At 41.5% G+C, this 21,981-nt stretch overlaps 1 protein-coding gene across 1 annotated transcript in view; it reads right to left on the reverse strand.

Moving 5' to 3' along the window:
* Positions 1–21,981, reverse strand: part of RBKS (ribokinase) — a 121,989-nt gene that overhangs the window by 74,628 nt on the left and 25,380 nt on the right. The window contains exon 2 of the mRNA XM_075535501.1: positions 1,083–1,215. Coding sequence (XP_075391616.1) covers positions 1,083–1,215 — 133 coding nt within the window. The remainder of the gene's footprint in view (positions 1–1,082; positions 1,216–21,981) is intronic.

Raw genomic sequence — 21,981 nt, forward strand, 5'->3', positions numbered from 1 at the left:
AATCAAGGAGGTGCTATAAGCCACCCAAACATGAATTTGAAAAGTTTTCAAGAATGGAATTGCAGATTTGACAAATATATTAAGTGTGATGGAACGTACTTTGAAGGTTGTTGTGTAAAAAAAAAATTAAATCCATAGCTTTTGGGAAAAAATTCTGGTGTTTTAGGGGATACCCCGTTATATGTATAAACACACACATACACGAATGAGGATGCTTCCAAAATTTGTGAAAAAAATGGAATTATAATATAATGGAATTATTCCATGAATATTTGAAGCATACACACACACACACACACACTGTTTTATGTCACATCAGTAATGCTAGTACCTTAAAATTTACCTATCACATTTCATGTGTCTTTTTTTAAACATCCTATATTTTTATTCAAATGGAGGGAAGATGGGGTTGGCAGAAAAGGGTATAATGTTCATGTTACATGGATGAAATACCTGAAAACAGCATTATACCAAAAGATCAGCTTGTGTGTGGTTCACTGATGTCCCCGTTTTTCTCTGGCCTGAGACATAGCAATATGCCCGTATTCCTTGTTGAACCTGTTCTGCGTCAGGGCCACCCTCCCTGAGAGTGTTCAAGTTGAATGATGCTCCCTAGGGCTTTCCATGGCTGACCTCTCTGGAACTAGGTCCCTGGGTCTTTTTCCCGAGGTTCCTGTGGATGGACCCAAACCACCAGCCTTTCAGTTAGAAGCCAATGTGCTAATGGCAGAAGGAACTACTTTGAGAGAAGAGTGAATCATCCCTTACTAAGCCGTGCTTCCAGAAGCTGCGTTGCTCTAGTGAAACCTGCGAAAAACAGGATGACTCGTGTTGCTGTCTGGAAGGTGGCCTACAGAGACCCATTGGAGTAGGCGAATGCCCTGCATTTCTCACACTCACCTTGTAAATCCCTTAAATTCAGAGAATTCAGCATTAAGTTTTTTGAGGACTGCTTTTTCCCACAAAGGATTCAATGATGCAGAAAGTGGTAAAAAGGCCTGTCTAGAGCCTTACAAACAAGCAGGTGAGTCTTAAAGGCAGCTTCCTGCCTCTGGTGTCCTGTCATCGTCCTTCACACTCACCTTGCACACCATGGACGTCTTTGCTCCAAGCCTGGCTGCTTGCACACACTGGTTGGCACCTTTCCCTCCAAAGCCAATAAAAAATTTATGTCCATGGATGGTTTCTCCAGTTTTGGGCAAACGAGAGGTAAGACTATTAAAAAGAAGAAAAGCAGAGGTAACCTGAATCAATTTAAATTCTTTGGAAGAGAAAGGGAAGGAAGGCTACATGGAGTTCTACATCGTCTTAACCCTTGGAGTCGGGAGCAGAAGCAAAGAGGAGCTTTTCCTTTACAGAAGCATCCAGTAGCTTGCATCAGTACTGAGAATGCATCTTCTAAACAGATTTCCTCTCTCCCTCCCACAGTGCCATGGCCACACAATAGCGCTGGGCTGTAACTCTGCTTCCTATGGCTGTGTCTGGTGTCTATCCTGAATCAACATTAGTCAAGGCTGCCTCGGTCTCTGCTCTTGGAAAGCTTTTGGCGGTGAAGTCAGCTGCTGTCAATGACCTTCGTGTGCGTCAGAGAACTGCACAGGGCTCTCAAAGGCGGATTTGGGGAAGCAGATCACCAGGACTTCTGTCTGAGGTACCTCTGAGTGGACATGTACTGTCCACTTTCCCATCAGCAGCTGAGTGCATTTCCTATCGCAGCATCCAGGGAGTTTCATAGTCTCCCTTAACAACGTCCAGCAGAGAGCTTTGCTCACAGGGACATAATGGATCTGCCCATCACTGGGAGAGAATGGATGCGTGTTTCTGTCCAGGCTTTTCTGGTCACTAATGAGGAGCAGGAAGTGCATTAGGAGTGTGGTCATTACACACAGCAGCTGACATGAAGGGGACGTTGCAAGTTCAGGCACTAAACAATTAGTCCAAAGAGCTAATGGGCCACTCAAGCCTCATCCTCCCTCATCCTGCCACCAGAAGAACTAGGTGCCTGGCTACCACTACCAACAGCTCTGACAAGGGATTGAAGGTAGAAGGTCCTGGAAAGAGTGGGAGAACAGAAAACCAACAAAAACCAAACCAACCAGGTTTCCCGGTCTGAGAGAGCTCGCTGTAATCCTTGAGACGGTGCCCCTCAGACATCCTGCAAGCCTGAAATGGAACTTACCCATGTGGCTCCAGTCAACCAAACAATTAAAAAACAAACCCAAGATCACTGCCACTGAGTGGATGCTAACTTATAGGGACCCCATAGGGCAGGGTCGATCTGCCCCTGTGAGTTTCTGAGACTGTAACTCTGACTGCGGTTAGCAGCCAACACATGACCATTGTGCAAACAGGGGCAGCCCAGAAAGGCGAACCATGACACGAAGGAAGTACTCACCCTTGATAACAGACAAAGGCAAATGGCAAACACAGGGAGGAAGTGGGAGCATTGCGGGGATTACAGTCCAGGCCACAAAATGCGTATGACTTGGTGTGTGGCAAATTTCTCCCTCTATTCTCCCCACCTCTCTGAAGAACTAAGGATTTTTACTGAAATGCTGTCACTCACGGATGTTCGTAGTAAACGAGGCAAAGAGTAAGGATAAAGGGGAACGCTCCAGGGGTAATGTTCATAACATTAAAGGGGGAAGGTGGGGGGAAACAAAATCTTTGGAGGACAGGAAAATGACTGACTCTAAAAGGAAGAGGAGCTGGAGGGTGTAGGAGGCCTGGTAGGGCGTGATCAAGGGCTATTTAACCAAGAGGAATTGCTGAAACCCAAATGATGACTGAGCATGATAGTGGGACAAGAGGAAAGTCAAAGGAAATAGAGGAAAGAGCAAGAGGCAAAAGGCATTTATAGAGATCTAAATAAAGGCATGTACATATGTAAACATATATATGGATGGGGAAACAGATCTATGTGCATGTATTTATAGGTTTAGTATTACGGTAGCAGAAGGACATTGGGCCTCCACTCAAGTACTCTCTCAATGCAACAATACTTTCTTCTATTAAATTGGCATTCTATGATGCTCACCTTCCCTACCCAACCGCTGAAGACAAAGCAGGTAAATAATCAAATGTGGTGAAGAAAGCTGATGGTGCCCAGCTATCAAAAGATATAGCGTCTGGGGTCTTAAAGGCTTGAAGGTAAACGGGGCCATCTAGCTCAGAAGCAACAAAGCCCACGTGGAAGAAGCACACCAGCCTGTGTGATCACAAGGTGCCGAAGGGATCAGTTATCAGGCATCATCAGAACAATTTTTTTTAAAAAGAACAAAAAATTATATCATAGTGAATGAGGTGGGGAGTGAGGAGTGGAGACCCAAAGCCCATTTGTAGGCCACTGGACATCCCCTTACAGAAGAGTCTCAGGGAGGAGACAAGTCAGTCAGGGTGCAGTATAGCAACGATAAAGCACACAACTTTCCTCTAGTTACTAAATGCTTCCTCCTACCTCACTACCATGATCCCAATTCTACCTTACAAATCTGGCTAGACCAGAGGATGTACACTGGTACAGATAAGAACTGGAAACACAGGGAATCCAGGATGGATGATCCCTTCAGGGCCAGTGGTGTGAGTGGTGATACTGGGAGGATGGGTTGGAAAGGGGGAACCGATTACAAGGATCTACATGTGACCTCCTCCCTGGGGGACAGACAACAGAGAAGTGGGTGAAGGGAGATGTCGGACAGGGCAAGATATGACAAAATAATATTTTATAAATTATCAAGTGTCCATGAGGGAGGGGGGAACAGGGAGGAGCGGATGACAGGGGCTTAAGTGGAGAGCAAATGTTTTGAGAATGATGAGGGCAATGAATGTACAAATGTGCTTTACACAATTGATGTATACATGGATAGTGATAAGATTTGTATGAGACCCCAATAAAATGATTTTAAAAATAAAATAAAGAGGAGCTCTGGGTGTCAGGCAAATTGAAAAGAGGGACCCAGTTGACTGGCCTCAAGGAGTTTGGGCCAATGGCTGGCATAATAGGGCAGGCTTGACCACAAGGCTCACTAGCTGTGGACATGAAAGAAAGGCAGGAGGTAAGGTGCATGAAGGTAAGTCAGCTGAGAGCATATTCTGATTAAGTTCTCTTAGCAGATTAGAAATTTATATTAATTTTCCACACTGGCTGTCACCTAACTGAAATATATTAGAGTATCAGCACAAACATAATTTCTACTGGACACTACCTGTTGGTGCCAAGAGCACAAGATTGTGTGCATAAAGACCAAGTTCAACCCACGAACCTTTTGTAAAGTCCTGAAAGTGCCAATGAGCAGGGCTTAACTACTCCATTCCCTATCAGTGTACTGTCAAATATGGCTATTTTAGATTCAAAAGAGGCTCATCAATAATTTGAAAACACTCCACACCTCCTCTTTTCAATTCTATTTTTATCTTGGATTCTAAATGCATTTATAGTACTGATGAAAAAAATATACATCACTTCTGAGAAGGTACTCAATCAAGAGAAAAATGGTTTTAATGTAATGTTATTATCCTGTCATTTAATTTAGCAATGACAAGTGATTATAAGATTTTGATTTGCATCAGAAATTTGAAACATTTTCGGATTCTGCTATGAACAGGCAGTGATGAGTAATCTGTGTGATTGAGTAACTGCGAATTCTTGGCTATTGATGCTGCTACAACCATCCAAAAGCACCTTAAAAAGAAACTAGCCCGTGTGGCTAAAAACAGGCCAAATAACTTAATTAGCAAGGCTGTCACTGAAGAAAAGTATGACTTCTGCTATATTTATACTTAGATCTGGGTCACAATTCACTGGTTTGAATCAAGTGTACTTTTTACCACAAACTGTGAAAAACGTTATCAACAGATTATTCCTTTATTGGGGTGTGTGCGTGTGTAAGCATGTGGTAAAATCAGGGCACAGATTGTATGTGCTTGATGTGGGGGCAAATGTGTGGGTTATAACTTCGGCTTCGGACAACCCAAAATATCAAATCAGTGGTCATTAAAACTTCCCACCTCTTTGATATTTTACTGTTCCTTTCTTTTCCTTCGGCATCTTTTCTCTCCTGGTAATCTCTTTCCTCAAGTTTGGGGTCTCCTTGTTAGACTGCAAGCTGCATGAGGGTAGACATGGGGCCTGGTCCATTCCTTTTACATTCACAGTGCTGGGCGCCTTGCAGGATGGTCTCAGATATTTGCTGACTGCAGGGACCTTTTGAAAAGTCTTCCCTCCTTTGCTGTTTTCTCCTCCCATGAATGTCTCTCCTGCATAGCGTCCATTCTTGCTTCCTCACTGAGGGCATGGAGGGACTGACGAAGGGAAAGAGGAGCCTGGGAGGGAATGGCCAGGCACTTGTCTAGCTGGACTGGATCTCGCATTCCCAGCGCTGGCAAGCACTGGCTGTACAACTCAGACACACCGTCTCGCTGTCATTCCCGCATTAATTCAACAAATGGGAACCCGCGGACAGTGGGAGAACACTGAACTCCGAGGCAGGTACTACGTGAGTGAACAATACATGTCACAGAACAAGATTAGTACGATGCTCCCATTCAGGTTTTTTAAACCGACAAAAGATGTGCCTGTTCTCACAGGATGTATAAATCCATCGAAAATGTTAATGATGGTGAACCCTGGAGAAGGTTGGGAAGGGGGAAATTTGTCATGTTTTCCTTTACATAACGTACAGTTATATTTCACGTCAACTCGGTTGGGCTGCCACACCCAGCGACAGGATCTGGGGATCTTCTGGGAAGCAGTCTCCCTGTAGCTCTGGTCAGTCTTGATACAACCAGGGAAGGTTTCATTCTGGCACGTGGCCGTCTCTGGGTGTGCACAGACCGTGTGTGGAAGCTAGCTCCCTTCTCCTGTGGGGTCTCGATCCTGCGTCTCATTCATGGACCTCCTGCTATGTCGCCTGCCCATCCCAGGAGCCATCAGGGAACAGCTGACCACAGACTCATTCGCTGATCCCAGATCCATTCAGGTCAGCATCCAGCAGCCTGTGATCTTCCTGCTTCATCTTCCAGCTTCCTGTTCTTCAGCCCCTGCAGCTACAGGGGTCAAGAAGGGTCCTCTTACATCTGACCCTGGGGCTTGAACTGGACTGGACTTTCTATACACACACAGGAGTCCCTGGCTTTGCTTCTCTGCACACAGTGGAATGCCTGCTGTCACCACTTTTGATTCTCTTGACTGCGGTCGTCTTTTCCCAGCCCTGGCTGTAAGACTCCGACTGGTGTCGCACACTTGCAATGACAGCGCCTTGGGTGATCCTCTCTTCCCGCTCCAGGGCTTCTCTGTTGTTACAGCTCTTTGGGGGCCTACAGGATGGAGTAACCAGTTGCCCGCGGGAGTGGCCAACTCAAAGCACCAAAGGCTCTTTGTACAGGTTCTCCCTTCTCTGCACCACCTCCGTCCCTTGCTCTTGCCCCTGGATTCTATGTCCAAATAAAGTATGTGCACTTACACCGCTGTCATAGGCTCTATTTGCTGTGGAAGCCACGCTATGGCAGTTTATCACTTATTTACATTTAAAAAGTGTTGTTGCAGTTGTTAGGTGCTGTTGAGTCCGTTCTGATTCGCAGCTGCCACACTTGGGACCGAAGTGAACCGGAGAATGCTAAGTGGAGTGCTGAGAGCAACAGAGAGCCAGTTACACACAGGCAGGCCTACTTCTAAATCCCAATTCACTTTGAACATGTTCCTGTTCAAGAAAGGACCTGTATAAAGCCCCGCCGTGCCCCTCGCCACCTCATGAAAACAATACTTCAAGTCATCCTCATTTAAATACAGAGTTCAGCAGGATGTTTAAAGGGGGACAAGTGACTACTGTTCAAAAGGAGAGAGAAGGAACCACACTATACACGCTGCTGCCACCTTTTAAACGCACACGGCAAGCTTTTGAATGAGAACTCAAATACCAGGCGTAAGAAATATTTTGACCAAAAAAAATTTTTTTTTTACCTAGTTGAAAATGAACTCATAGCTGTAAAACTGTCACAACATTTGCAGGATGGACAGAAGGAAACATTGATAGAGGTTCCTTAAGCGCCCAACAGCCCTCCCTGCTATCAGAGGCCAGGCGGTTAGAGGTCGGGTGGGGAAGGCAGGTGGTCGCTGCCACTTACTGATTGTATTACCTGACAGCTCTTCCCTTTTTGAATTGACTTCTTCACTAACAAAACAGGTTTAATAATACCTGTCAACTCCCTAAATGCCTGGGTTTTGTGCTGTGAGTTATTTCACTGACAGGTGTGATCCGAACAACTTACACCAGTTGCTTTTGAGCTTCTTGGCATGATGTGATGGTTACAGGTCCTCCGGGATTGCTCACAGCAGAGGAGGAATGACCTGGTTATTCCAGGTGAGTCTTTCAACCAAAGAGGTCATACAAATACTGGATTCAGTATAGGCTTGATTTTTTTTTTTCTTTTCCCATTCTGGCTGCAAGCTGCTGAAGCTTCTGTAACAGGGGATTCTGAGTTCCCATTATAGTTCATGATGCTAATTAATTATTCCTGATACTATTATTCAACTCTATCTATTCCTTCTCAGCCTTTTTGAATGCCATGCGTAAAAGGCTGAGAGTAATTTCAAAACCAAGGGGGAGCTATTCGTTTCTACCTCTGTAAGAAGAATTTAGTCAGAAAAAGAGAGAAGAATTTTAGTCTTCTGACTCAAAATCCAAACTGTGGTCTCCAACCCCAAATTTGCAGGCACACATATGATACAAATAAGGAAATGGAAGATATGTTTTAAGCAGTTCTTAATGTTCCTTTTTAACCTATATATCGCCCCCCCTCAGCTGAAAAGTCTGTGGGTAGAAAGTCATTAGGTCTGAAGATAGCGCTAACTACTATAGCCTTTCCAGAAGGCCATGTCCTTGTCCCTGTTTATTTACATTTTGTGTGTAAACAAATGTGATCTACTCTGGGAGGGACAGTGAAGGTGAGTCTGTGCTGAAGGTGAGTCAGGTGTTATCTCCTCAGGCAAGACCACCTTCTAGCCAACCCTCTTCCTGAGTTCGTTTTTTTGTCATGGACTCACTCATCCTGACAGGAAATAGGATTCTGGAACAGAGACAACGGTGTTGGTTTTCAAGTCCCAACTCCCCATGAGGAGACAGAATGAGGGAGGCCCTCTGCTCCAGCCCTCCTGGGGCGGGCGAGGGGGCTGACCCAGAACATTTCACGTAGGACTTTGCTTTGTGTTGTAAACAAATTGTTTCTGGGAAGACAGGGGAAGGTCTGCAGCTTTACAATTCCTGGAATGTAAACAAATGTCTTCTGGGGAGATGTCCCTAAATCTTTCCAGAGGTCTCATCTTTAAGTCTCCAGGCGGTTTGCCATCGAAACATGCTTTAATCCAGGTGTTTAATCCATCTTTGCCCAGAAAGCTCCAATCATGCAGAAAAGAGCAAACATTCATGAAGCATTGCTCCCCAACCTTCTTCTTCACAGGACTCTTCATGACCTGGCATGACCATGGGCATACACTTATGGACACGTGTTCATTGCTCGCCTCCCCCTTCTTCAAGGACGATCCACGGTGTCCCGCACTGCGTCCCCTGTGCTCAGTGCCTGGCATCTTAGTGAACACTGGGTGACTGGTAGATATATGTCCGAATATCTTTGTATGAGAACCACGACATCCAAGGCGCTTCCCAAAGTTTGCGGGAAAGTCCATTGCATTTTCCTCAAACACTTCTGGCTCTCTTGGGGAACCAGAGCAGAACACTTACCTGAAAGGTAAGATTTCGAATGGCACACGGAACACACCGTGTCACCCATCTCCTGCTCAGGAAGGGGCCCCCCGCCCAGAACTTTCTGTTCCCTGTCACGGAGCCCAGGGGTCCCCATTACCTTAATTTCTAACACCACATGCCAGTTCTGGCCTAACAGCTCTGATTTACAAATCTTTTGGCATTTCAATTATAAGAATATTTTGAAAGTAGGGAAGCTATAAGGACATAAAAGCCCCACAATCTCTTTCTTTACAATAAAAGAAAGAACAACAAATATTTTAACTGCACGTTTCCATGAACTTCAATAAAGGTAGCCATTACCACCATCTAGCCCTAGGGCAGCGGCTCTCAACCTGTGGGTCGAGACCCCTTTGGGGGTTGAACAACCCTTTCACGAGGTCAACTAAGACCACTGGAAAACACATCTATCTGATGGTCTTAGGAACTGAGACACCGCTCCTCTATCCATCTCCAGGTGGGTCCGCCCACATGCAGATATGCCCACATACAAGTATGCCTTCATACAAGGTGTGAAGGCTGTTACCTATGCTACATCATGCTTCAAGACAACATTTCATTTATTTTACATGTTGTTTTTGTGATTCATCACTATGCTTTCATTATGTACAAGTTATAACAATGAAAATATATCCTGCCTATCAGATATTTACATGATGATTAGTAACAGTAGCAAAATGACAGTTAAGAAGTAGCAATGAAAATAACTTTATGGCTGGGGGTCACCACCACATGAGGGACTGTATGAAAGGGTAGCAGCATGAGGAAGGTTGAGAACCACTGCCCTAGGGCATTTCTTTCCATCACCACAAGAAGTTCCCTGGTACCCTCTGCAGAAAGGTGAGATCTGCTGCTTTTACCTTCTTCCTGATCTTAGGGGAAAAGTTCTCCATGTTTCCCTTACGAATGATTTAAGCTGTAGTTTTTTTCTTTTTTATTCTTTTAAGGTACTTCAGCATTCTGGGGAAGCTCTCTTCTATTCTTAGTTTGCTGAGAGTTTTGACTCGTGACTGGATGTTGAGTTTTGTCAGGTGCTTTGTACCTGTATCAAGTGAGATGATCACACAGCATTTCCCCTTTATCCTATTAATATGGAGAATTACATTAACAAATTCAAGTGTTAAATCAATATTCTATCCCTGGAATAAAATCTACTTGGTCTTGATGGTTTTACAGATTGCTGAATTCAATTTGCTAACACCTTGTTAAGGATTTTTGCATTTGTATTCATGGGGACATTGGTCTGTGGTGGAGTCCTGGTGGTGTAGGGAGATAGGAATTGAACTATTAATCACAAGGTATATGTGATTGGAACTCACCATGAGCTCAGAAAGTCCGAGGGGCAGTTTTCCGCCTGCAGGGTTGCTATGAGTCGGAATCAAATTAACAGCATTGAGCATTGATCTGTGGTTCCATGTGCTAGTAGTTTTTCTTTGGTCAGGCCACATAAAATGAGTTGGGTGTGTTTCCTCTACATTTATTTTGCAAAACTGCTTGTGTTGGATTGCCCACCAACATAAACAGACAACCCCCCCCCCGCCCCATTGCCATTCTAACTCATCTATGGTTTCTGAGGCTGTCAATCTTGATGGGAGCAAATCCTCCTCCCTCCCCTTTGGAGCAGCTGTTGGGTTTGAACAGCTGACCTTGATGTTAGCAGCCCAACGCTTCTCTGACAATGCCACTAGGGCTCCTTGTGTTGGCTGAATGTTATTTCTTTCTTTATTTTGGCTGGGAGGAAGATGCAACTTCTATTCCCAGAAAGACGTACAGTCTTGGAAGTCCATGGGGGCAGTCCTACTCTGTCCTTCTGGGTTATGAGGATTAGGAATTGACTCAGTGCATGAGGTTTGAAATATTGATAGTATTGGGAAAGACATCTTGACCTGGAGTTTCTTCAAAGAAAAGGTTTTTTAGTCATGAATTCAATTCCCTTGATACTCACATTTAAAAATTTTCTCCTTTCCTTTTCTCAAGAAATATGTCTCTCTTACCAAAGTTATTGAATTCCTGAAGATTGTTTTATAATATCTCTTTTTGAAGGGTTTCAGGACCTTAAATTGTGACGTATTTTTCTTGATCAGTTTAGGTAGAAGTTTATCAGCTCTATAGATTATAAAAATGTTATCGTGGTCAAGTATGTAACGAAAATTTTGTCATTTCAAGTGTATAATTTTGAAACTTTAATTACATCAACTGTGATGAGTAACCATTATTGCTATTTTCAAAAAGTTTCTCATACCCTAACCCAGACACTTGGTACCTCAAGCAAAAACTTCTCACCCCTCCCCTACCTTTTGGTAATGACTGATAGACCTGGGTCTCTCTACCTCTGCTGGTCAAAAAGTGTCATGTAAGTGGGCTTATTCAATACTTTTCCTTTGATGTCTCACGGGTTTCACCCAGCACAGTGTTTTCAAGGTTTATACGTGTCATAGCAAGTGTCAGGACCATCTTTCTTCTTTTAGTGGCCGAATGAAAAGCTGGACGGCATGCCTCATTGCGTCTATCCATTAATGTCAAGGGGCATTTAGGCCGTTTCCACCCTTTGACTCTTGTGAATGGTGCTGCAGTAAACACTGGCCAGCAAGCGCTGATCCGAGTTCCCGTTTTCAAGTCTTTGGGGTGTGTACTTGGTAGCAAGATGGATTTTTTTTTTTTAAGAACAAGGTTTTGGTTTGCTTGATTTTTCTTTGTTGTTTATGTTTTCTCTTCCACTTATCTCCAGGGTTTCACTCCTTCTTCTCCCTGTGGGTTCCACTGGCTCTTCTTTTTGAGCCTCTGCAGGTGGAAACTTAGATCACTGATGTGGTTACTAGGTGCCACTGAATGATTTCAAACTCAGAGCACCCCTACATACAACAGAATGAAACACTGCTCGGTCCTGGCCCATCCTCACCACGGTTCTTATGTGCTAATCCAGCTTGTCGAGGCCCTTCCTCTCCCCCCCCCCCGCCCCCCTCCCCAGCTCTCTAATGTCTAAGCACAACGTCCTTCTCCAGGGACTGGTCTCTCCTGACAATATGGCCCAAGTATGTGAGATAAAGTCGTATCATCCTTGCCTCTGAGGAACATTCCGGCTGCCCCTGTTCTGAGGCAGGTTTGTTTGTTCTTTTGGCGGCCCATGGGAACTTTCAATATTCTTCTCCGCTATAATTCAAGTGCATCCGTTCTTCTTCAGCACATTTTCAGTGACAGCGGGCCTTTCTTCGTTACTCACATCAGCATTAAAGCCATGTGTTTCTTTGTTAAGTATGGCCTTGGCTGAACCTTACAACTTTTGGGATGCTGTATTTTTATGATCGTGCACTTCCAAATATTTTCTAGATTTCCTGGTGATTTATCTTTTGCTCTATGGGTCAGTTAAAAACATGTTGCTCAACTTCCAAATATTTGGAGGATTTTCCAGATATCTTTTTGTTGTCCTATTCCTTTTTAGCCAGAGAACAAACTCTGTATTATTTCAATCTATTAAAGTTATTGCAATTGTTTAATGGCCCTGGCCTGTGGTCTACCTTGGAGGATACTCCAGGTGCCTTTGAAAACAAGCGCAAACTGCGACTGTTGGGTGCAGAGTTAGTTCTAAACAATAGTAAACAAGTAGGTCAAGTTCTTACTTATTTTCAAAATACTCTTTTGTATCCATTCCTAAAAGAGGAGTGAGGGCTGCAATCTGCTATGGAGTCCGTCCTTCATTTCCTCTAGCTTCCTCTTTTCCCCCATGCTTTTTGAAAACACCGTTGGATAAGTGAATTCTTGGAATTGTTGGATTTTCTTGATAAATTTCATTTTTTTTCCATTTTGAAATGTCTTTCTTTGCAGCCATAGTACCATTCCTTCCCCTGAGAGCCACTTGGTCCGATATTAGCATCGTACTCCAGCTTTCTCGTGGGCTCGCATTCTCAAAGACCACGACTGGAAACGTTTCAGGGCAGACCACCCGGTGGTTTCTAACACACTGACAGGGTTCTATAGCATCACCATCATCAGCCCCCCAAAGCCCATGCACATTTGTAGTTATGCTCCTTACCTAGTGCCCCCCTCTTCCCCCAGAATCTTGCAATCACTAACTTAATTTCCTATCTCTATGGATTCGCCTATTCTCAACCTTTCATATAAATGGGATCATCTAATATGTGATCTTTTTGATTGACCTTTGCCCTTTCAGTGTTTTGGGGTTTATCCATGTTGTAGCATGTATCCTACTCCAAGCCTGTGCATTTGTAGATTTCATCAAATTTGGAGAATTTCTCCTGTTACTTCAGCGCATCCTCCTTTCCTTCTCCACTCTGATCTCACGGTCTCATGGGTCACAGAAACTCTGATTTTTTTTCCAGTTATTTTTTGCTTCAATTTTGAAATTCGCTTTTCAAGTTCAAGGGATTTTCTTCAGTAATGTTTATTCTGCTATAAGCCTGACTGCTTTAGCTAGTCAGGTCTTTCTCATTTCTTAAACCTATACTTGTTTCTATTTTTCATGTCTTCCATTTTTCTCATTATCTTTGGTTATCTCTTAAGTCATTGTGTACACCCATAACGATTATTTTAAAGTCCTTTCCTGCCAATTATTTCATTGTATTTCCATGCCTGTTTTGATACACTGATTTGTTTTCTTCACAGTTTTCTGATTTTTCTATGTTTAGGATTTTTGATTGGCTACCAGGCATATAATGTCGAGTGTCAGAATTTCTCTGAAGGGTGTTGAATTTTCTGTCTGGGTGGTGAAGTGACTTGTGGATCAGCTTGGTCCTTTTGAGGACTGTGAGACTCGTTAGAGTGGGTTTAGAGGAACCTTTGCTATATGGGATGCCAGCAAATGAATCCAGACAGCCGCTCCCTGTGGTTCAGCATAGACTCCTTTGCACCAGCTTCCATGCCCGGGACTTTGAAAAACAGGTGGCCAGGCCTGTCCTCAAAAGGTTGGATGCATGTGAACTGCCAGCCTCGTTAGTTGCCCAGCCACTCCGGGGCTACTGTGAGGTGAGAGAAACTCCACCCCTTCCCCCTTCCAAACCATTCCTGGGAATTGTTCAGTTTACAATGCCTCAGTCCTTGCCTGGCTTTTTGGAGTTTCCCTCTGTCCAATGCCTCAGTCCTTGCCTGGCTTTTTGGAGTTTCCCTCTGTCCAGCTCTGTTTCATGTTTAGCAACAGACTCAAGGGCTCCACCTAATTAGATCCTTCCTCCTCTAACATGCAGAGGGCCCTGGTGGTGTGGTGGTTACACATTGGGGTGCTAACCGCAAGATCAGCAGTTTGAAACCATCAGCCCCTCCATGGGAATAAGACGAGGCTTTCTTCTCCTGTAAAGAGTTAGTCTTGCCGAGTTGTGGGATATGTGAATTTTTATAAAAATGTTCGGCAAAATAAAACCATTCTCAGAAGCCCACAGGGACAGTCCCCCCTGTCCTCTAGGGGCACTGTGAGTTACCATGGACTCAATAGCAGTGGGAGGATGAGTTGGAAAGGGGGAACTGATTACAAGGATCTACATGTGACCTCCTCCCTAGGGGATGGACAACAGAAAAGTGGGTGAAGGGAGACCTTGGACAGGGAAAGATATGACAAAATAATAATTTATAAATTATCAAGGGTTCATGAGGGAGGGGGCAGCTGGGAGGGAGGGGGAAAAATGAGGACCTGATGCCAGGGGCTTAGGTGGAGAGCAAATGTTTTGAGCATGATGAGGGCAATGAATGTACAAATGTGCTTTACACAATGGATGTATGTATAGATTGTCATAAGAGTTGTATGAGCCTGTGTTGGGCAGGGTTCTCTAGAGAGACAAACCAGATTGCTGGTAATTATGTATATAAATATATTTATAAAGATAGATATATAATACAAGAAATGAACCGTTAAATTATATACAGATAGATAATACAAGAAATTAACAGTTAAATTATAAAGCAGTGAGACACTAGCAGTCCTTTAAGGCTTGAGAGCTGCCACTTGCCAGTCCCCTTCTGTAGAGAGAGCTGGGCTATATATATCCAGGCAGCAAACAGCAAAGCAGGTCCCCAACTGTCAGCAACTGTTGGTCCCCAGCTCTAGAGATGAACATTCCAATCGTGTGGGCTTAAAGGGACCTCAACTTACAGCGACACAGTCCACAGGCTAGGCATCCCACAGGTAGTGTACCCATTTAAACTGAGGCACAGAACAACCAAGGCGAGGCTCACCAAGCCATTTATCCCTCTGCCCTTCAGTTGATCCTATTTGTGTTTATCGGCCAGGCTGGCACAATAAACTATCGCAGAGCCCTAATAAAACAATGAAAAAAAAGACGATGGCAACAAATGTACAAATGTGCTTGATTCAGTGTAATGTATGTATGGATTGTGATAAGAGCTATAACAGCCCCCAATAAAAGTATTTTTTAAAAATCCAAAAAAACAAACAAAATGAGAGCCGGGCAAAAGTGCCAGGTATGATTGTGGCTCAAGTAAAAGATTTAACAACTTTTCAAAATTACAACAATGGTTAAGTTACATAAAAGGAGATATTTGATTCTAGTCAGCAGTATGGTCAGGATGGAGACAGAGAGAGGTATATCCTTCTTTCTTCTTCTCATGACAGCAAAACATATTAAAATGTACTTATTTAAAATTAAAATGCTACTTAAGAGCCAACCATTATTTTTGAAAGTTGTATATATGGACACACAAACACTTCCTTATTCCGAACGGAGAAGAGTCCTAGATAAAGAACCTTGCCCAGGGAAGAGAGAGCTGAGCTAACTTTGGGTTTGAAGGTTATAGGTGTATCTATGTGCACACAGGGCTTAACGACTGGGGAGCTAGACCAATACAGGGTAACAAAGAGATGGGCCTGGCAGGCACTGGAAAATGAGGAGTCAGGAGGCAGAGAAACGGAGCTGAAAAGGAAGGAAGGGGACTAAGGCATATGTCAAGGAATTTGCTTAAGTTCCTAATGAATAACATCTTTTAACTCATTGAAGATAAGTATGAATTTATATAATAATCCAAGTGATAGTAACAAGTAATTGAAAAAATATTTTTTGTCTATGAAAAATTAATTGTAGTACATTTTTAATTCTAAAATGACTTGTTACCACATTATCATTTTTCTGGGCTACCTCTTCCTGCCATCTGGTGGTGTGGGCTAAGGGAATGCAAACTGATTTTAATTTTATCCCAAGAAAAACATAATTAGTAGGATAAATCAACAAAGGAAAATATCATGTATTTGGAATTAATTATTTAAGAAATTGTTTATCTTCTATTTTGGGGTTTGGTACTCATGCTACTTTCATGTTCCCATCATCATGAAAAGTCAAGACTTGATTACATTAAATCTGAACGTCAAAATACATTTAGAAGACGGGCTAGGGCAGACATGTAATCATCTCTGTTTTAGGGGAAAATCATAGCATGTACGAGATTGATCCTGAATTTTAGGTCTTAGTCTCCTGACACTATCACAATGGTCTTTGAGCCACAATAGGCTACTTTCTTTTTTCTCGCAAGCTTGACTACAATAGTACGTGTAATACATACTTGTTAGACAATCACTTATATAGGCACACGAGAAAATGAACATTATAATGAAAAAGACTTCCAGCCCATTTCATTCTATCACTCAATTCTTTCCTTTTTCCTCCCTCGAGTCTTTCAACGCCGTAAATGTTGATACTGGGGAAAAGGTAGAGACCCTCCCACTATCCTACCCTAATAGACAACCGTTCATTCTTAGACTCTTTGTATTTAAAATCACTTTGCACATCCGTTCCCTTTGCCTGGAATGTGCTTTCCCCACTTCTTTGTTGAAATAATCCATACCAATTTTTAAACACTCAACTCAGACACCATATCCTCTAGGAATCTAGCGTCTAATGTGGGTTGGGTGTCCCCTGTCTGCTTTCTAGTGATCTATGTATGACTCTCTCACAGCAGGCTCTGCATTCAGTTCAGGATCCTATGCCTAGAGCCGGATGTACCTAAGTGCACTATACATTCCATAAATGCGTGTTGAAATAACTAGTACATTACTAATGACAGTTACTCATTCAATCCTACTAGCTCATGAAAAAGTCATGATTTTCATTTCCATTTCACAGGTAAGAAAAATGAGAATCAGAGACATTCAAAACCACACCCAAGTTCAACCAGCTGAGGAGAACAGAGCCAGGAATCAAACTCAGGTTGGTGGGACTCTAAATGCATTCATTATAATCTTCTTTCTACAAATGTACCTACTGTTCCTTGGGCTATTTATATTTCAGGTTTTATAATTTCTTGTGTGACTCCTGGTGTTTTGTATGCTGAATAACATGGGCATTGTGCACGCGGAACCATGAGGTTGTGATGGGAAGTGTTTATTTTCTAGAGTGCAGAAGGAACAAGCTAAGGGCAGAATGATCTAAAATGTAACACTCTCTTCTTAAAATCTTGGGGCAGTTACTCTTGTATAAACCACGTCCTAATGGAAGGGAGAGCCGGTAACTATGTGAAAAACAAACATACTTACTTTAAATTTTACATGTTAATATTCTTTGGTAGGCCAGACACACAAATCACACATGACTTCCTAGATCACTGTAACCTTGTTTAGTTTGTTCTAAAACAACATGTTAGGAATGAAGTCAAATACACCAGGGCTCATAGTATATGCAAATGAAACACACTCGCACTGTTTTAAAACCGAAACAACCCCCCCTCAAAGAAAAATAATCCAGCTTTGTGCTGTTTATTCAAGACATTCCTAACACATAAAGACTAGGAAGGGATAAGTAAAAAGAAAGGAAAAGCTATACACAGCTATGCCAATATCAGCCAAAATAAACTCACACCAAAGATTGTCTTTCCCTATTACCGAAAGCTTAAATTCGCCAGGAAAATGAAACAATTCTAACTAAATTTAATGTAACTCATAAAATATCCACAAATACATACATAGAACACAACTACAATTAAAAATCTATAAATTCACCATGATGGTAGGTAGGTGATTTACACAATTTCCTAAGTAATTGATCAATCAGGCAGAGAGAAAATGAGTTTGACCAGATGAACAAATATAAAACACTTCAGCTAGTCACAAGCAAAAAAACCCTATTTTTTAGATCTAAATTATTCTCAAAACTGACCAAATACTAGACTATAAATCAAGCCTCTTCAAATTTCAAAGGATTAATATATTTAGAAAATATTCTCTGACTTTGATAGGTTAAGTTAGAAGTTAGAAATAAAAGATAAGTTTAAAAGCCTCTGTTTGTAAACAGGTTAAAGACATACTGTAATTTCTTTAACAAATGGTGCAGGTAAAACTACATCTCCAATTAAAGAATAACGAAAAAGGACCCACATCTCACACCATACACAAAAATGAACTCAAGCTTGATCAAAGACCCAAATATCACACCTAAAACAACCAAGATTGTCAATGAGAAAGCAAGGTCAAACTGAAGGGTCCCTAATCCATGCTGTAAATACACTATCAAATATGAAAAACACACAATTTGTAGAATAAAAAGAGAGGCCTTAAACCTCCTAAATCTTAGACACTTAAGTGGATTATGCATTGTGCTGCAAAGGACAGCAGTTCAAAACTCCTAGCTGCTTCATAAATGAAAGATGAGCCTTTCTCCTCCCATAAAAAGTTATCAGTGAATTGGAGTTGACTTAATGGTGGGGAGGTTTTTTTGCTTGTTTGTTTTTGGATGTGCATCAAAAGATTTCACCAAAAGAATAGAAAGAAACCCACAAACTTAGGGGGAAATTTGGCAATGACATTATCTCTAAAATGTATAGAAAACTTCCACACCCAAACAAGAAAAAGACAACCCAATTAAATAGAATGGTGTTTCAGAAATACGGAGCTAGGGAGGAGGGGGGAAAAGAGGAGCTGATACCAAGGGCTCAATAGAAAGTAATTGTCTAGAAAAGAGTGATGGCAACATATGTACAAATATGTGTGATACATTTGATGTATGGATTGTAATAAGAGTTGTAAGAGCCCACAATGAAATTATCAAAAAAAGAGAGAAAGAAATATGGGATTAAATGATAACAAAAACACGCAAAATATTGAACTATTCATCTATTGCGGTTTTCAGAGAACATTTCAAATCCGAACCATATATATTAGAATATAATGAAGAGGAAACTAATGATTTCTGTATAATATTAAGAACAAAATGTTACAAATCTAAAGAAAGTAGAAGAATCAAGATAATTAAAGCAACAGCAACTAATGAAATAAAAATTACAACAAAAGAGAAGATCAATAAAGTTCAAGGCTATTTCTTTTTAAAGTATAAAAATGGAACTAACTGGCAAGACTGGTTTTCTAAAAAATTATGACTAAACAATACAGGGACAAAAAATACACTTATGACTATGATACTGATTAAAAGGAACATGATATCATTGTAATTTACTTTATTTCAATATACTTGAAAGCCTAAGTACTTTCTTATCATATTGGAAAAGATGCCAGGAAATATTGCTCATTCATCTTTATCTCCTTTTTGCACTATGGTGTTATTTTGGCTGATTTAATGTAAAACCTAAAACTTCTAGAAAAATATAAGTTATCAAAAGACTCAACAAGAAATTGTTATTGTTCGGTGCCAGTGAGTCGGTTCCCACCCAGAACCATTCAATGCAAAACAGGACGAAACACCGCCCTGTCCTGTGCCATGGTTCCTGCGCTTGACCCCATTGTTGCATCCACTTGGGTCAATTCATCTCATTGAGTTTTTTTCTCTCTTTTGTTGCCCCTCTACTCTACCAAGCCTGATGTCCTTCTCTAGGGACTGATCTCTCCTGACAACATGTCCAAAAAAATGTAAGATGAAGTCCTACCATCTTTGCCTCTAAAGGGTATTCTGGCCGTACTTCCAAGACAGACGTGCATTTTGATTCCTCTTTGGTCTCTTATTCAACGCCCAACTTCCACATACATAAGAGGTAATTGAAAATATCACAGCTTGGATCAGGCACACCTTAGTCCTCAGAGTCCCAATCTTGCTTTTCAATACGCTAAAGAAGTCTTGTGCAGATTTACCCAGAGCAAAAAGTGACAGTCTGCTCTCTTGACTGCTGCTTTGCATTGCTTGTGGGTCCAAGCAAGATAAAACCCTCGACAATTTCACCCCCCCTCCCCACAGGACACAGAAACTATGAAAAGCCCTATAAACATTGTGGAAACTGAGTCAGTTATTAAAAACTTCTTGTGATGAAAACACTATTAAAAACAAAACAAAACTATTCCAAGTTTGATTTAAAGGTGAGCTAGACCAAACATTTAAGGAGTAGCTGTCACTAAAACGACACGAATTTGCTCAGAGAACAGAAAAAGGGCAATGCTCTCGAACATGTTTCATAAGGCAAACATGATGGAGTTTCCGAGTTCAAGGGAAAACAACATTGATAAGGGAAATTTTCCAAAATGGAATTTAAACCTCATATTCCATCCAGACAAAGAATTTATTAAGAATGAAGGTTAATTGACAGAGTGGTCTCCCTGATGAACGCTAATGCAAAAGTAGTGAAGTACATGTTAGCAAAGCAAATCAAATCATGTCATCAACCAAAAAAGTTAATCCACAATGCCTAGTTAGGTTTTTCCCAGGAAAGCCTAGTTCTACAGTAGAAATATCTATTAATAAAATATAAACTATCAATAGACTACAGAGAAACGATATAAATAGTATTCCATAAGACTATATACCTACATATTTACTAAATTAATTCAATACATAATTCATGAGCACCTATCTTGTACCAGGCATTATTCTGTGTGCTGTCATTAAAGCAGATGAAAATCCCTGCCCTCATAGGGCTTATGTCCTAATGGCAATTAAAAAATTTAGCAAATTAGGAATAAACCATAACTTTCTTAATCTCACAGAGGTTATCTCTATAAAATCTACATGGACGTATCGTCAGATCACCAAACTTAAAAAATATTCCCTATAAAACAAAAGGCAAGGATGTGCATCATCAACACTTCTTTTTAACATTGTATCGACGGGACTAGCTCGTTTTTAAGACGAAACAAAGTCTAGGACTAATAAGAAACAAGCTAGTTGTTTCCAACTAACAGGGAAGTTCACATAGAACAATTATTAGAGTTAATACTGGAGATCACTAAAGTAAGTGTACGATGTAGTTATTGTGCCAACATGTGGGTTAATTGAAGGGTGGAGGGATAAGTGGCTCAGTGAGCCTCGCCTTTCTAGTTCTCGCGTCTCTTGCTTTGTGATGGTCGGACAGGGTGCAGCTGCCTTAGCCAGTTCCCTGCTTTAGCTGGCAAGGTTGACTTCCTGCAGGACATCCCCGAGAAGCCACATGGACCTACACTGACACAGCCCTGGGTGCTGGAGTGGCCACGTGAAGACCCCTGCCAGCGCTGAGATGCTTACACATCCACGGATTCAGCTTTCCTCCTGCAGTCAGCATCATTGCGTCTGTTTTGTGAGATGGAGGAGGACTTTGTGGATTGGTGTCGGACATATGGGTTAATGATTAATGTTGGACTTGTGGGCTTGCGCAGCACTGGGTTGGGATGTTTTCTTGATGCACACTTAACCTTTATATAAAACTCTAATACATGAGTTTCTGTGGATTTGTTTCTCTAACGTACCCAGACTAACACAGTGCATGTCACTTTCATTTTAAAAATTACCTTTTATAAAGTATAAAAAGCAATAAACACTTTTAACAGTAAAAAAATGGATAAATGAATTAGAAATAAATTTAATAAAACCTGCATAAATGGTATATTTTAATATCTAAGATTACACATCGCTCTTTTGACTTCATATATTTATTTATTTATTTATTTGGAAAACAAAAAGGTAAGATATTTTTTAATATCTAAAGTTTCTGTTATTTTGAGAATTAAAGTGTCCATATTTAATATGTTCTTTTTTAACTAAATAAGAACATAGCTGTTGATATGTTCATCTTCTTTGGCTTTTTGTATTACTTAGTCTAATTTTTTTTGTTTTAAACGTTTTATTAGGGGCTCATACAACTCTTATCACAGTCCATACCTATACATACATCAATTGTATAAAGCACATCCATACATTCCCCACCCCAATCATTCTCAAAGCATTTGCTCTCCACTTAAGCCCTTTGCACCAGGTGACTTCATATATTTAAAGGGAGAAATTGTTAACGGGTTTCTCATTCACAGAATGTGTTGAGACTATCCTTGTAATTAAAAACATACTTCAGTAATTTCAAAACCTCA

The sequence above is a fragment of the Tenrec ecaudatus genome, chromosome 17 (assembly GCF_050624435.1).
Source record: "Tenrec ecaudatus isolate mTenEca1 chromosome 17, mTenEca1.hap1, whole genome shotgun sequence".
NCBI lineage: Eukaryota > Metazoa > Chordata > Mammalia > Afrosoricida > Tenrecidae > Tenrec > Tenrec ecaudatus.